The sequence below is a fragment of the Pogona vitticeps genome, chromosome 4, assembly GCF_051106095.1.
Source record: "Pogona vitticeps strain Pit_001003342236 chromosome 4, PviZW2.1, whole genome shotgun sequence".
Lineage (NCBI taxonomy): Eukaryota > Metazoa > Chordata > Lepidosauria > Squamata > Agamidae > Pogona > Pogona vitticeps.
This window is the reverse complement of record NC_135786.1, coordinates 47466865-47482747: the sequence shown is the minus strand read 5'-3', so window position 1 is coordinate 47482747 and position 15883 is coordinate 47466865. Positions and strand designations below refer to the sequence as shown.

The 15883-nt window shown below is 41.2% G+C and overlaps 1 protein-coding gene across 6 annotated transcripts in view; it reads left to right on the top strand.

Annotated features, from left to right (window-relative positions):
- Positions 1–7687: 7687 nt before the first annotated feature.
- IKBKE (inhibitor of nuclear factor kappa B kinase subunit epsilon) overlaps positions 7688–15883 on the top strand; it is a 45638-nt gene continuing 37442 nt past the window's right edge. For 2 of the 6 annotated variants that reach the window (XM_078391849.1, XM_020810670.3), the window contains exons 1-3: positions 7694–7868; positions 13997–14112; positions 15429–15569. In XM_078391849.1, the coding sequence (XP_078247975.1) occupies positions 14026–14112; positions 15429–15569 (228 nt within the window). In that variant the 5' untranslated portion in view covers positions 7694–7868; positions 13997–14025. Of the gene's footprint in view, positions 7869–13996; positions 14113–15428; positions 15570–15883 lie in introns of all 6 variants that reach the window. The other 4 variants (XR_013544319.1, XM_072997257.2, XM_078391848.1 and 1 more) reach the window with 4 other exon arrangements.

Below are 15883 nucleotides of genomic sequence, written 5' to 3'. Positions count from 1 at the left end.
TGGCCGGAGCACAAGGCAATCTTGAGCAAAACTTTTTTCAGAGGTTTTCAGAAGTATCAAAATACCACACCTCTGGGTTTGACTGAGCAAGTGGGTTCTTAAGTTTTATATTGTTTAACGTTCTCCATTCTCCAGTGTATTTTAAATACAGTATTTTGCTTACTTGAGAACAATGAGAGTATACCATGTAGAACAGCACTGTTCCTACAAAATCTGCATCACTAGACTCCAAAGCTGATTTTTTTTTCCTTCAAGCTTCCCCCCCACACACACACACACCTTAAGGTCATATTTAATCAGTCAACAGGATGTTGCCTCTATTGTTTTGAATATTTGGTTAGATACCATTGATTTCCAGCAGGCTCGGGTAGTGGCTAGTGTCTGTTTCCAGCCAGAAATGGAGGAAGTAGGAAAGTAGTAGATGCAAATACATCCATCTGTCAGTTCCAAACTCTCACTGATACACACATTTGAAAAAAAAACCTCTGGGGCAAATAAAGAAGGTAAAACTAGTTCAGCAGATATAGTAGAGGCCCGTATCTGCAGGAACAGTATCCACAGTTTCAGTTATCTAGTAGAAAAAAAAATAAAAACTTTCATTGCTTACTGTTGATCAGATCACATAGCAAACTGACGAATATGACTCCTTTCAGCAGACTTCAAAATACTGACTGCTTCTGACAGACAAAAGAGGAGGAAAGAGACACAGAGCAGAGAGGTGGGGCTCTCTTTGAATTCAGAAGCAAGGAAAGAGAGATTGATTAGTGTTGGATAGATTAACAGTCACCCCAGGCCAGAAAGATCCCTCTCTGCCAAAAATTACCAAAGGCAGCATTCAAGGCAAGTTGCAAAAAAAAACATGTACATGTGAAAGCTATATATAGCTTTCACATACTGTATATATCTCTCTAAGAATTTTGTCAATGAGCAGAAGTTGTGGAGTTATCATGGTATAATCAGAGGCATGGTGGGGATTCTAATTCCTAATTAGTGAGCTATATGAGCTGTTGGGTTTTTTTTTACTTTTGAATATTTTAATTGTTATAAGACATCTTTCTTTCAAACAGTTTCTGCATAATTTAATAATCAATAAATACTGCTGTGTCATAGGTGCATAAACCTGCTGGCTCTTGTTTGTCCTTCATGCCTCATATATGAGCTGTGTGTAACACTAATCCAGCTGCAGCCATGATGGTTATTACATAAAGTATGAAGAAGCTTCCCATCTTCATTAAAATACATGAACCTACTCTTATTTCTAACCCTCACATCCCTGGGTTGAAATTTCAGGACCCAAAGGGAGCCCTTCTTGTCAGTCACATGTTTCTGTAGTAGATATTTTCTTCTGCTGCTGCAAGTGCCCTGTTTCTGTCTGTTGTACTACGCAACACCACATTTGCAATGCTAATGGAGAAGAAATTGGTAAGTAGTACGTAGGTGTAGTGTGGAGCAGCTTGTAAGGTGTGCCTCATTTCTCAGTGAGGCTGTCGAACATGACCGTATATAACTATGTATGGACAGCCTGTGGATACCCAATGAACACCATCACCTTTTCTTGATAAATTCCAGCGCTGCTGATGTTTTGTCCTTGGCACAAATTAAGCCCAGGATGCACACAAAGGGTAGGGACACACATAGGAATTCCTTATGCTGCTGAATCACTAAAATCTTAGAATCCTCTATCTCTGGAAGCAGTGCTCAATACAACCCCATGATAGTCCGTGTGATGAGCCAAGCATTTTCCTCCCCCGCCCCCGAAGACTGGTTTGGGTACTCTAACAGTACCTCTTGCATTTGTTCGGATATAGATTGACTTTTAGCCCACAAGAACAATTACATGCCTACTATTGGCTTCAAGGTTAAAGTAGCTACCCATTTACCTAGCTTTGTGTTACTTTATCACTAATTTGCATCACTGTTGACTTCATTCATCTGCACGAAACCAGTACTTCTTTGAGTGCCGATACTCATGCTTTGCATGGAGAAGGTGCCAGATAGATCACCACTGAAACCCTAGAGATCATGCATCCGGACTGCCATCCAGAGTCACCCAGCTGGATCAATAGATTTATTCACTACAAGTATTTACATATGTACGTACTTTCCTTTATTAAATCGTGAAGAACTTGACCTGGCTTGAACCGGAGTCCTGCTCTCAACAAGGCGACCTCACCACTGGGAAGAATCAAGCAATTATCTCTGGCAGCAAATGCTAGGAGGTGGCAGAATGGCATTGAAGGGGAAAGCTGTATGCCATGTGGCCTTTCCTGCCCTCCTCCATGCTCGTTTGCACCCTTGTGGAGCAATAGACATCCCATCACCACTGTTGCAGAAAAAAAAATGTCCTGCTGGCTTTTGAAGATGGAATAGTGCCAACTTTCCTCTTCCTCTTAGGCAACAAAATGTCTTAAGCCAACTTCCTCAGTCTGAATGAAAACATGCGTTTCCTGAAGGGTACAATTCTCCTCCTTTTCTGAAAGCAAAGTGTGCTGCTTATATACTGTCCTACAGTGCTTAAAGCACATTCTGGGCAGTTCACAGTTTAATTACACAGATTGCACATTGTCCCCACCCCCAAAGAGCTGGGTACTCATTGACCTTGAAAGAATAGGAGGCTGTGTCAATCTTGGGGCAGCTACCTGAACCCACTGAGATCAAACCCAGGTAGTCTTGACTGTAGTACTGCAGTTTAAGCATTGCACCACACAGCTCCTCCAGAGAGATCATGCAGGACATTATCCTGATTCTGACATACTTAATGCAATGCTAAGTGTCTCTTTTTGTGGCACAATACACAACAAGAAATAAGACCTATCTTTTTCTATCATCTCTTTTTTGATGTAGGTATACCTGATATATATCTGCTGCTTCTGTGCTATTGTATCTAACAGACCTGGTTTTACGCTATACGATGTACACTGAATGAAATGCCACACCTAGAGACCTCTTTTTCTCCCTGTCAGTTTATCAGGCCTTTTGTGGTCTAAACCCATTTCTGCTCTAACCTTTATGTGTGAAACTAAACTGCCACCTTGTGGTATGTTTATTTTGTATTTCAGTATAACTTTCAGTCATTTTTTTCTTGAGTGTATTGCCTGAGTGTTAAGCATCCATCTTATTCATAGTGTTACACTAAGAACTGTTTTTTTTTAATTGTTAGGAACTTGATTTCCCAGTTCCATTCATTTAGTAGCAGCAGTTTTTTTATAAGGTAACATGACTTATTTTCTTTTTTCTATTTTAAATGGAAGGCTATGGTGTATACATTTTCCTAAACAAATGATCACTGTATTAATTGTTAATTAAAGTCAATGTTAGATTGTGATTAATATGATTAGACAACCTACCAGGCATGTTAAATCCTGCAGCTAATGAAAGGGAGCACAGAGAGCAATGAAATACATAACATGATTGATTGGAAAACAGAAAAAGCCTTGAGGCAAAGGAATTTTGGCTCTAATCCTGGCCACTCACATCGCTTGGATAGATCTGAAGACATTGTAGCAGAATCTGATCCAACCATGATTTCTTGGCTCTATAAATCAAATCAATGCTTAACAGCAGCACCTCCTCCTCTCATACTTTTCTGAGCAAAAAAAATTTGTCTGGAAATATTTCCCAACAAGAGACACAAAACTTAGGAGGTATATATCAAAGCAATCAAACAGGCAAACTCAAGGCATTCCCCAGCTATCGCCCAGATATTGGGTTTTTAAAACCCTTCAGAGCTTGGGGGTCAGTGTATCTCAAGAACCTTGTCTGACGTGGTGCCCTCCAGCTGGGTTAGAGTCCTGTTTGCATCATCATAGTATCTAGTCACTATGGCAATTGTAGCCCAACACATCTGGAGGACACATGTTAAGGAAGCTTAACCTAAAGGGGGCCCTACCTCCACATGCCCCTCACTATATAGACGAACACCTTAAACAGCACCCCTTAGCAGGTTCTCTCTCTCCTCCCCCAAGCCTTTTACCAGGAAAAATGTCTTTTCAACAGCAGAAACCTGAATATGAAAAGCTCTGCCAGCAGGAACTCATTGGTCCTTTTCTTTGATGTCTTTTTAAGCAATCTGTTTTCTGTACTCTCGTCTCAGGCTTTAATTCAAGGATGTGGGTCTCCAGAGGTTTTTGCCTTATTGCACTTGCTTCTAGCCAGTAGAGCAAGTGGTCAGAGGCTATGGGAATTTAGTCCAGTTATGGGATACAGACTATGCAGTTGTTCTTGATGTTATGTGCCATCAAATTGGAACCAACTTATAGTGACTCTCATAGGGTTTTCAAGGTGAGACAATTAAGGAGGGATTTTATTTATTTATTTATTTATTTATTTATTTATTTATTTATTTATTTATTTATTTATTTATTTATTTATATCCCGCCCATCTGGTAAGTTCTACCACTCTGGGAGCGGCTACCAGCAAACATATATTCATTAAAAACACACAGAGCCAATTGACATAATCAATAATAAACAGTGCAAAAATTATAATAAATAATAAATAGCAAAAGAAAAGAGTTAAGAGCTGACAGGAGGGAAGGCCTGGATGTACATCCATGTTTTTAGTTGGGTTTTAAATGTACCCAGTGTAGGGGCCTCGCGAATCTCCGGGGGAAAGTTATTCCAAAGGCAAGAAGCCACCGCCAAGAAGGCCCAGTTTTGTGTCTTTTCCCTCTGGGCCTCCCTCGGCATCAGGCTCCTCAGCCTCACCTCCTGGCTCGCGCGGGTGGTATGGTTAGATCTTGGTGGGAGCAGGCATTCTGCCAAGTATCAAGGTCCCAAACCATTTAGGGCCTTATAGGTAAGCATTAAAACTTTGAAGTCAAAGTTTTACCAGTTCCACTCCACCTCACGAGTGTCTGTGACCAAGCAGTGATCTGAATCTAGGTCTCCTCTTCATGTACTCTACCCTCTGCACCATGATGGGTTATTCTGCCCCCCCAAACACATTCAACAAACTACAGTTGGAAATCCCCAGCTCACCCCTGCTTTAAAACATAACTGAAATACCTATCTTAATGTGTTACAGTTGTATATATCATATCTGAGTCAGCAGTTTTATATTAATATAAATGTTTTTAAATGTATTTTACATTTATTTATATTCCTAGGAAGCCATCCTAGGAATATATTTTAAGGGCAATGTATAAATTCTCAATATAAATTAATTAATCTAAGACTGCAACTGTTTAATCCATGAAGGCATCCCAGGGACCTAGCGGGACAAAGGAAATTTCCCTCTCTGACAGAGAGAAAGAAGTCCACAAGTGGTGAGGGAGATCTGCTCTTACAAACTGTCCCACAGCAGATGCAGAAACTGCTACACGTCTTATTGCTCTCCTGTCATTCGTTTGACAGCACAAAGGGGCTGCTTGGATGATGGCTTAGAATAGCCTGGGATCCACTGCTGTGGTGGCTTGTCTATTATGGCAAGTGGAGCACTGCTCCACCTCAGGCTCAGCCTATACCCATCCAGCCTATTGCCTCACCAGAGATGGAGGATCAGGTGCCACATCTTTGTTCTCTTCTTGCTGAATATCTCTTTTGAAAAATGTGCCTGTCTTTGTGTGTGTGCATGTATGTTTGTGCCTGTATGAATATTTTGCTGTGGCTCTGCCTCACTCCTAGGTTTGCCCACCTGCCTGGGGCCTTCTGCCCAAAAGATAACAGGCACCAGTGCTATTTATCCACTGGTTTCAAAGCTCCTCCCTTGTTCTTTAAAACACTCCCAAAATGGTACTATTCCTTTAGGAACATAAGGAGAGATATCTGAGGAGTAGTCAGCTCTCAAAACATCCCTGAAACAGTTCAGCTTTCCTGCTTGTCACTTTACCTGTGCCGGCAAACCAGAGGGGAAGTGAAAAAAGCGTCCCACTGAGACAGGAATGTGGCCAAAGCCTCAGAAATGGTTCCTCAGCCCAGCTGTGGCTTGTGGTTGGCTCACTTCTTTTAAGCCCTCATCTCTGCATACAGGCTCTTCATGGCTTTTTGACAGTGCACCAGGCTGTAGTTCTGGACTGCATTATCACTGGTGGGGGCGACTATAATGCATAGATACCAAAGTCTGAAAAAAAAATTCCTTTTCTTGTGCTTCTGGCCATGTTGGCTTATGGGAGTCTCAAACTGGTAGTGCAAAGAACAAAGTTCTAAAGTATCTTGGAGATGGTCTTGCTAGATAGCAAGGAAGTCACAGGAATGAGGAAACAAATAATGTAGGCATAGAGCCCTGTTCCTAGACAAGGCTCTCTAGATGTATCAGGTTACCAATTTTTATTTTATTATTAATATCAAGAGTGGAAGGCCTTGAAAATTAACCCAACCACTGAGCATTTGGGTTTCACTGAATGAAGTCCTGTTGCTTAGTACAGCAAGTTACACTAAAGTAGCCTCATTAAATCAGCAGGGATTTGATGAGTCAACTCTTCCATAAATTTCATCAGTTCAAATGGGCTTACTTTGTGACCTATTACATTGCTTTGCAGTTGCTGCTATTGTTCCATGCCTCTGACTTATGATGACCCTATGAATGAGTAACCTCCAAAATGTCCTGTCCTCAAGCTTCTGTAAACGCAAACTTGTGGCTTCCATTTGGGGAGTCAATCCATCTGGTATTTGGTTTTCCTCTCCTGCTTCCTGCAAACTTTCCCAGCATTATTGTCTTTTTCACAGAATGTTGCCTTCACACAATGTGCCCAAAGTACAGTAGAACAGTCTCAGTTTTATCATTTTTGCCTCCAGAAAAAGTGTTGTCTTGATTTGATCTTTGAGTGTCTTTCTAGCAGTTCAGGGCATTCTCAAAACAATCATCTAACACCATGAGAATGGTTGACAGTCCGATTCCAAAAGATCTCCTGTATGGAGAATTAGTGCAGGTAAAGTGCCCCAGAGGGAGACCACAACTGAGATGCAAGGATATCTGCAAGCGGGATCTGAAGGCCTTAGGAATGGACCTCAACAGAAGGGAAAACTAGACATCCGAGTGTTCAGCCTGGAGGCAGGCGGTGCATTATGGCCTCTCCCAATTTGAAGAGACCCTTGTCCAGCAGGCTGAGGCAAAGAGGCAGTCCCGAAAGCAGCAAAATCAGGGAGCTGGACAGGGGACAGATTGTATTTGTCTTCAGCATGGAAGGGATTCTCACTCTCGAATTGGCCTTCTCAGCCACACTAGACGTTGTTCCAAGACCTCTATTCAGAGCATGTTACCACAGTCCTTTGAGACTGAAGGATGCCTACCACCATCCAACACCATATTTCAAATGAATCAATTTTTCCCCATCAGATTTTTTTAAAACTGTCTTGCTCCTGCACTTGTATACGGTTACCCGGAATACAAGAGTGTGGAAGATCTTGGTCTTGTGACTCATTCTTTCACCTGATTATTCTTTTTCATTCCTTTATTGCTCCCTTTCAAAGTCTCAGTCACCTTCTGATTTACAATTATCTTAAAACTTCAGAGCTGGAAGGGACCCTGTAAATTATCAAGTCCAGCACCAATTAAGAAGGCACAGTAAGGAATCGAATCCCCGCCCTAAGCCACTGAGCAATCCAGCAGTTCTTGACTGCAGTCTCCCTTTGGTTTGATGATTGTACCAAGGTATACAAAATCTTTATTTAATTTTTTTTTCATTGTCAACATTTTGCAGTACTCATTTTAAATACCAGAGAAAGCTTTAAAACAAAGATGTTCTTTTTTAAAAAAAAAAACATGTGGGGAGCTGAAGAAAGCTACAAAGTCTAATGGAACTGCGAAGAGCAGAGAATACAAGCGTGTACCTTTAAGAGAAAAAGAAAACAGGAAGTCGCTCCGAGCCTGCAAGAGAAGTCTGAAACTTTGCTGATCGCTGTCCTCACCGGGCACCTCCGCGATTCAGGTGAGTGCGCTCCGTTGAAGACTTGCGCCGGTTCGTTCAGACTGCGTCGGGATGCCCCTGGCAGCTCCACTTAAACGGAGGAACTGAGTATTTCGGACGTTTGCTCTCTTCCCCCTAGGGGGAAGTATCCTGTCGTTATGCTTATTCCCCCCCCCCCTTTATTTCCTGCAAGCTGCGTTTGAAATGTTCCAATCTCTTCCGTGGGTGTGGAACAGATGACCACGGCGATCAAAATAATTGACTGTAAAATGCAGGCATTACTGTATCTGGAAGCACCCACAGAGCTGGATGTGGAGTCCGTATGGCTCTGGAGGAGCCGACTCTCGCCCTGGACATCTGGAGTGAGAGCAATGTATTTTGGCTGCGTCTTGGAGAAAGTTGAAGCTGCGTTTCCCTTTACGCTCAGCTTCTAACCTGTCGGCAGCCTTGGGTCCCCAAATTGAAAGAAGGTGGGAAAGAAATAAAAGGAATAAGTGAACATGTAAATAAACCCAATTTATAAAACTCAAACAAGCCTTCAGTGACACCCTGCCAACCCCGCCCCCAACCATCAGGCTAGGTAAATATTGTTCCACAACCATCTTATCACTCATATACAGTATTTAGTGTACACACACAGGCTGCTTGTGAACTGGCAGGTAAAAGGCCTCCTGGAGAAAGTTGGGGTGAAGCAGCTTTCCTGCTCAGTCTATGACCCACTAGTCATTGGCAGAAGCCAAATTCCAACTAGATAGTAGCTCCCAGTTGTATGCATGCTAACATGTTCTAATGGAATGTTGAAAGTTAGAAATAATAAGGTTTTATACATATGTGACTGGTCTAAGGACTGTAAATAAACTATTCTATTCCCCCCTCCCCCAGTTTATGACCCACTAGGGAGTGCATGTTGACAGTGATTTTGCTTTCCTAGAATGATGGGAATGCAAAACTTTGCCAAGAGGCTCATTCATTTCACAGCCTGGTGCAGAGATGCCACAGATTGGATCCAGAGTTTTCTATCTACAAAATATGTGCTGTACCACTGAGTTTCACCTGTGACCCTTTTGCTGAAGGACGACACAGGAAAACTGTGGATCATTCAAGAATCTTGTTGAACTGCTGCACACTATCAGGTGGCTGAAGTTGATGCTTGTTAGGTACAGTTTGGTGGAGAAAACCAAAAAGAAACAGTAGGAACCAGGTATAACTCTGGATCTAGATCTGCTTCCTTAACCCCTAAAATGTTAGAAAATTTGAAATCCTTTCAACATTTCACTTCTGTTTATAAATATCCTAAGGCATAAGTGTTAACTGAAGATCTCTGTCTACATTTAAGAAAACTCAAAATTTGAATAACATCCTGGCACGTGGTTGGCTTTAAAAAGGAAACTAGTGAATAAAGAGTGTAATCACTGCCATCAGTTGTTGTAACTCTGGGAATTTTATTTTGCTTTAAGCAGGAAGCACAGAGTTTCCTTTTTAACCAGCCATTTCTCAATCTTTCTGCTTTTTCTTGCTAGCAAAAGGCCCTCTGGCATCACCACCTAGTTGGAAGCATTTTGTACCCTCTATCAATCAGGAACCATTCTGTAGCATCCCCCATTTTATTTATTTTGTTTTAATAAGTATAACCAGCTGTTTGCCTGCAAGGGATCCTAGAAGGAGGCACATAAAATTATAGGAAGATAAATGTCATGTAGTATCATTGATATGGTTCAATGCAGTTGAATGCATTTAGTTAAATGCAGTTAGTGAGTCAATCAAACAAAAAACAAATAGACCTTAAAATCTATGGGCAAACTGAAACATTTTAATTTGTTGTTGAAAAGAAAACAAAGATTTTTGCTTCATTTCCTTAAGTTCAGAGTCTTAGTTGAAGACCTCCATTCCAACAAATGCTTGCTCTAACCATCCACTTTCATCCCCTAAAGCCAAACACTAAGGAAATTATTGCCACCAAGATAAGTGCTTAGTAATAAATACGTTTTGGAACAGCTAGATTCCAAATCCGAGCCATTTTCCTGAAGTCAGTTTCTGTCACAAGTATGTTAAGGCGACTTTCTCTGTACCATTGTTTAGTGTCATAAGAGGTTTGTGATGTCAGTATTTATTCATGGGTTTTCAGTTGTGTTCTGTGGATTTAATTTTGTTATGTATTTACCTTCTGATTGTTGTAAACCACTTGAGGCCCCTTTTTAATAGGGCAAGTGGGATATAATTATTTAAAAATAGAATAGAATAACACTTTATTGTCATTGCATGTGCAACGAAATCACCAGAGTGCTATCCAGACAGTGCATCACCAAAAGCTAAAACTCCATGTAAACTCCTTACAAAATTCCAACATAATGCAACAGCAACAAAATACATTCACATACAACCCAACAATAAAGTCTTAACTACAATTAAATCTTAACTGAATTTAGAAAAGTTGTCGCCCTTGGATAAAAACTGTTTTTAAATCTATTTGTTGTTGTTTTAATACACTGGTTCTTAACCTTGCGTTACTCAGGAGTTTTGGACTGCAACTCCCAGAAGCCTTCACCACCAACTGTGCTGGCTGGGGTTTCTGGGAGTTGCAGTTCAAAAACATCCGAGTAACAAAGGTTAAGAACCACTGTTTTAATAGATCTATATTGTCTTCCTGATGGCAGTAGTTCAAGCAAAGAGTGTCCAGGGTGGGAGGTGTCCTTTATAATATTTTGTGCTTTTTTAAGACAGTGGGACATGTACAGTTCCTCCAAAGTGGGGAGGGAACACCCAGCAATCTTCTGTGCTGTATTAATCAACCTCTGGAGCAATTTTCTCTGGGCCACTGTACAAACTGCGTACCACGTGCACATACATTATGACAATACACTTTCTATTGAGCATCGATAAAAGGACACAAACAGTCTCTGAGTGATGTTATTCTTCCTAAGCATCCTTAGAAAGTACAATGTCTGTTGAGCCTTTTTCAGTACCAATATGGATATCCAAAAAATGAAAAACCCTCACCCTTTCTACCCAGTCTGCACTGATGAATAATGGTGGAATATCCATCCCCTTCTTCCTATAATCTATTACAAGCTCCTTAGCTTTTGAAGTATTTAAGAGCAAGTTATTCTTGCTACACCGTTTTATCAATCGTTCCACCTCGTCCCTATAAGCAGACTCATTCTCATTTGAGATGAGCCCCACTGCTGTGGTATCATATGTGAACTTAACAATGGCATTGCTGTTATAAGCAGAAATACAATCATATGTATAGAGGGTATAGAGCAGGGGACTCAGCACACAGCCTTGTGGTGAACCAGTGCTAAGGCTGAGAACCATAGAAGTATATTGACCTACTCTAACCCTCTGACTGCATTCAAACAAAAAACTGTCTATCCACATAAAAGTAGAATATGGAAGTCCCAAGTCCCTTAGTTTAACCACCAGCCTATGAGGGAGGATGGTATTAAATGCCAAGCTGAAGTCCACAAAAAGCAGCTGTACATAGTTCCCCTGCTGCTCCACATGTGGCAATGCGGTATGAAGGACTGTAGCTACAGCATCCTTCGTTGATCTATTTGCTCTATATGCAAACTGGTGGGTATCAAAACTCTGGGGGAGAGATGATGTAATATGACTCTGGGGGAGAGATGATGTAATTAGCCGCCTGGAGTGGTCATATTGACCAGATAGGCGGGACACAAATAAATAAATAAATAAATAAATAAATAAATAAATAAATAAATAAATAAATAAATAAATAAATAAATAAATAAAAAGGCTCAGAACCAGTTTTTCAAAACATTTCATCACTACTGGAGTGAGTGCAACCGGTCGATAATCATTTAGACTGGAAATGTGAGATTTCTTGAGCACAAGAACAATAGTGGAGAGCTTCAGACAAGTTGGAACACTCGATGGTAGCAATGGCTGTTAAAGATTCTAGTGAAGACTCCAGCCAATTGGTTCACATAATCCTTCAACACTCATCCAGGGATGCCATCAGGTCCGGCAGCTTTCCTTGGATTGACAGCTTTCAGCATGCGCCTCTCCTCATGCTCTTCCACTTTAAGGATGAAATTGCTATGAGCTGGGGACTGTAAAACAGTCCTTGTTGATGTTTCCACTTTGCAGAAAAGATGTTCTGTTCCTCTGCCAATGCTGCATCACCCACCACAGCTACAGTATTGGTCTTATAGTTGGATGCTTGATTCCTTGCCACACTTGCTTGCTATTACTTCTGTCCAAATGGTGCTCAATCCTCCTTTTATAGTCTAACCGCTCAGAGTAGACACGTTCTAGATGGGCGGTATATACATCAAATAAATAAATTGGCATCTCTGATGCCTCTCCTCAGGTTTGCTCAGGCCATACTATAAAGGGCCCTGTCACCAGACCTGAAGGCAATGTTCCTTTCCCTTAACAGCTGCTGTACTACCCTAGTCATCCAGAGATTTTGATTGGGGTAGACCCGGATTTGTTTGTCCACTGTGACAGTATCTATGCAGTTCCCAGTATAACACATGACACTGCCCTTGAACATCTCCAGGTCCTGATGTTCAAAAACCTCTCAGTTAGTCCGATCGAACTGTCCTGCAGCTCTTGTAAGCACCATCTGGCCATGCTCTTATGGTTTTAATAGTGGGGAGAACGGTTTTCCTGATGGAAACATATGCAGGGATTAAAAACAAGGACACATGATCAGACTGACCCAGATGTGCTGACCCTGTAGCCCAGCCTGATATTAGAATAGACCTTATGCAATGTATTGGCTGCTCTGGTGGCACAACTAATATGCTGATGGAATTTTGGGAGCGCCGCTTTCAAATCCACATGATTGAAGTCTCCTGCTATGATATGCACTGTGCTAGAATATGTGCTCTGTTGTCTGCTGATAGTATCATGTCTTCCAAGTGGCCAAATTGGTATTGGCATCTGGTGGATATAAACCGCAGTTATCATGGTCATGGAGAACTCTCTTGGAAGGTAGAAGGGCCTGCATTTGACAGTCATATACTCTACATCTGGGTTCTCTGCCCAACAAAGTCATTTACTGAAAGTAAAAAAAAAAACTCAAACAAAAAAACCATACAAGGCACCGACATGGAAAACACCAAGCTGCTGCAACTATGTGCACTGCCATTCTTCCAGAAGATATTAATAAAAAAGAATATAAAGATAAGAGTAAAAGTGAAGGGATCCAAGTTTGTTCTGACTTACTATACCAACCAACAGGAGTGGCTATACGACTATGCTTCACGTTGTAGCAATTTTTTCTATATACAGTATTTTGTGTCTCCTCCAAGATATTTCTGTAATACCTCTGAACGACCCAACACCATTCAATGTCCTTACAAGTTCTTATTTCCTTCCGATATTTTTTTCTTTCTGGTATCGAAGTACAATTGGGGGAGGAGGTATAGAATCCACAACAGGCCAGTCCTTGTTATCTTTCAGTTGTTGGTAAGCAGTAAAGGAGGTCTTCAGGAGCCAACTCCCGGCTTCTTCAGATTCTGGTTCCCGTAATGTTAACAAAAATAGGTAATAAAAAATAAATAATGCAATGAAGATAAATGATACAAAGTAAAACCAAGAGCACAACACTAAAATGCTGCTCCTTTCCAAAGACTGGAGCTGGAAATGTATAAGTAAATGCAACAACTGTTTCCCCCCAGAAGATTCAACAAGGAATACTTGAAATAAGAAAAAACGCCAAGTATCCCATTCAATTTACTGTGTACTTAACTATAAAGATGGAAGTGACTGTGGCAGTATAGACAGTTCCAGTTGCCAACCTGCTTGGAAGACTGGATGCATGAGCAGCCATGTGAGGAGCCAGTGACCAGAACTCCTTACGTTACTGCGACCAATTTCATGTTTGCCATTATGCATGGTAGACTGAACTGGATACTGGCAGTGGCAAATATTTTTGGAACAAGTATCAATTATTTCAATGCAGCTCTCCCAGACTATAAGGGATGCAGTTGTTTCCACCACCCTATATCTGTCTGCCTTTGATTGATGGGTATAAAAGCTTTTAACTCACAATCTGTTTCCACTTTTTTGTGTGTTAATCAAGCAAAAAAGAATAAGCTCAGTTAATTAAAAAAAAACAGGTTTGATTTGTGCATGTTGGTAACATTTGTCATGTTCTTCCATTATTTATCTTGCAGCTAATTAGAAAGCCATTCTTATTCTGATCATGCAAAGCACTCCAAACTATCTCTGGAAGGTGGATGATGTGCTGGGACAAGGTGCTACTGCCAGTGTGTACAAAGCCCGTAATAAGGTGTGTATGCAGGTCTGTTTGCTCTCTTGATCCTTCCTTGTGAGGCAGTGGGTGAGGAGGAAGGTGCATTGCTGTGTGTGTGTGTGTCTGCTTGGTTGATCTTTCCTTTCTGCATTGGATAAAGCAAAAAGATTCCACTTTTTAAAAGTAGAAGGGTCTCTGGTGATGAGGAAAAACTATGGATTGGGGGTGCGGCCTGATTATTTTTTCTATGCCATGATCTAGTGCTAAACTAGTATATCAGTGCAATGACTCAGTGCTAAATTCATTTATTGACAATGAAGTACATATATGGAAGGTAAAAGGTAAAGGTAAAGGTTCCCTTTGAAAAAAATTTTCCGTCCAGTCGTGTTCGACTCTAGGGGGCGGTGCTCATCCCCGTTTCCAAGCCATAGAGCCAGCGTTTTGTCCGAAGACAATCTTCCGTGGTCACATGGCCAGTGCGACTTAGGCAAGGAATGCTGTTACCTTCCCACCGAGGTGGTCCCTATTTATCTACTTGCATTTGCCTGCTTTCGAACCGCTAGGTTGGCGGGAGCTGGGACAAGCGACGGGCACTCACTCCATCGCGTGGATTCGATCTTACGACTGCTTGGTCTTCTGACCCTGCAGCACAGAGGCTTCTGCGGTTTAACCCACAGCGCCACCACGTCCCTTATATGGAGACAGAGCCTAAATCCAGTTATTAGACCTGGCTGGAAAAGGCACACTGAATCAATTGAATTTATATAAGTGTTGACCTACCAAATTCCTATTGATCCAGAGGGGCTGCTCTAGTTAGGAAGGAACTAGTGCTAGTGTAGTTGAAATGGCAGCAGCCCCATGAAAAAACAGATCATATAAATGGCCTGAATATTCAGAATGCTGGATGTGACCTATGTAGCTCTTAGACAGCTTAGGAGCATGTTACCTGAGTCGCCACATTTTCCTGTATAAGCTTCCCAGTGTCTTAAGGTCTTCTGGAAGGCTCCTTCTTTCAGTCCAACAGTATGTGATGATGAGAAACATGAGATGTCACTTCCTTGGGAAGTTTTCTGCTTCTCATGTTCTTTCACTCTAGACACATACATTTTTAATTTGTTGTTTAGATCGTGTCTGGAGTCTCTTGAACTAGTTCTACATGGATGGATGGATAATCTTGTCAGTTGTTGTAAGAGGTGCTACATATAGAAAGTCAGGATATAACATGAAATAAACAAATAAAATTGGTGAACTATTCAGCGCCAGTTTGGAAATGTGTCTCGTTTGTATGTGAAATGTGAGTAGTTTATGAGCAGCCTTTTCTTATTTCTGTTTCCTGTCTTCCCCTCAACAAGAAATCAGGAGATCCTGTTGCCGTCAAAGTGTTCAACAATGTCAGTTACCTCCGTCCCCAAGAAGTGCAGATAAGAGAGTTTGAAGTGCTGAGGAAGTTAAACCACCAGAACATTGTCAAACTCTTTGCTGTGGAAGAGATTGTAAGTTTTGCTTTCTCTCTAAGATGAGGGCTGAATGATGACATAGTGTTTTGGGGATAATGGCAGTATCATAAACCCTACTCCACCCTCCAACACTCCTTTTCTCAAACCTTGTTCACTTTTATATTCTGTTTATCCATGCAGTGTGTATGGACCCTTTCTACCATAGATAACATGCATGTGTAGGTGTTTCAACCCTGTCTACAAAGCACTGTTTTCCTACTTGCTTAGCTATAAGCTCTTGGAGTAATGAGAAAATACTAGATTTTCATAATAGACTAGATAATTTAAGCAGAAAATGCAAAGAAGGATTA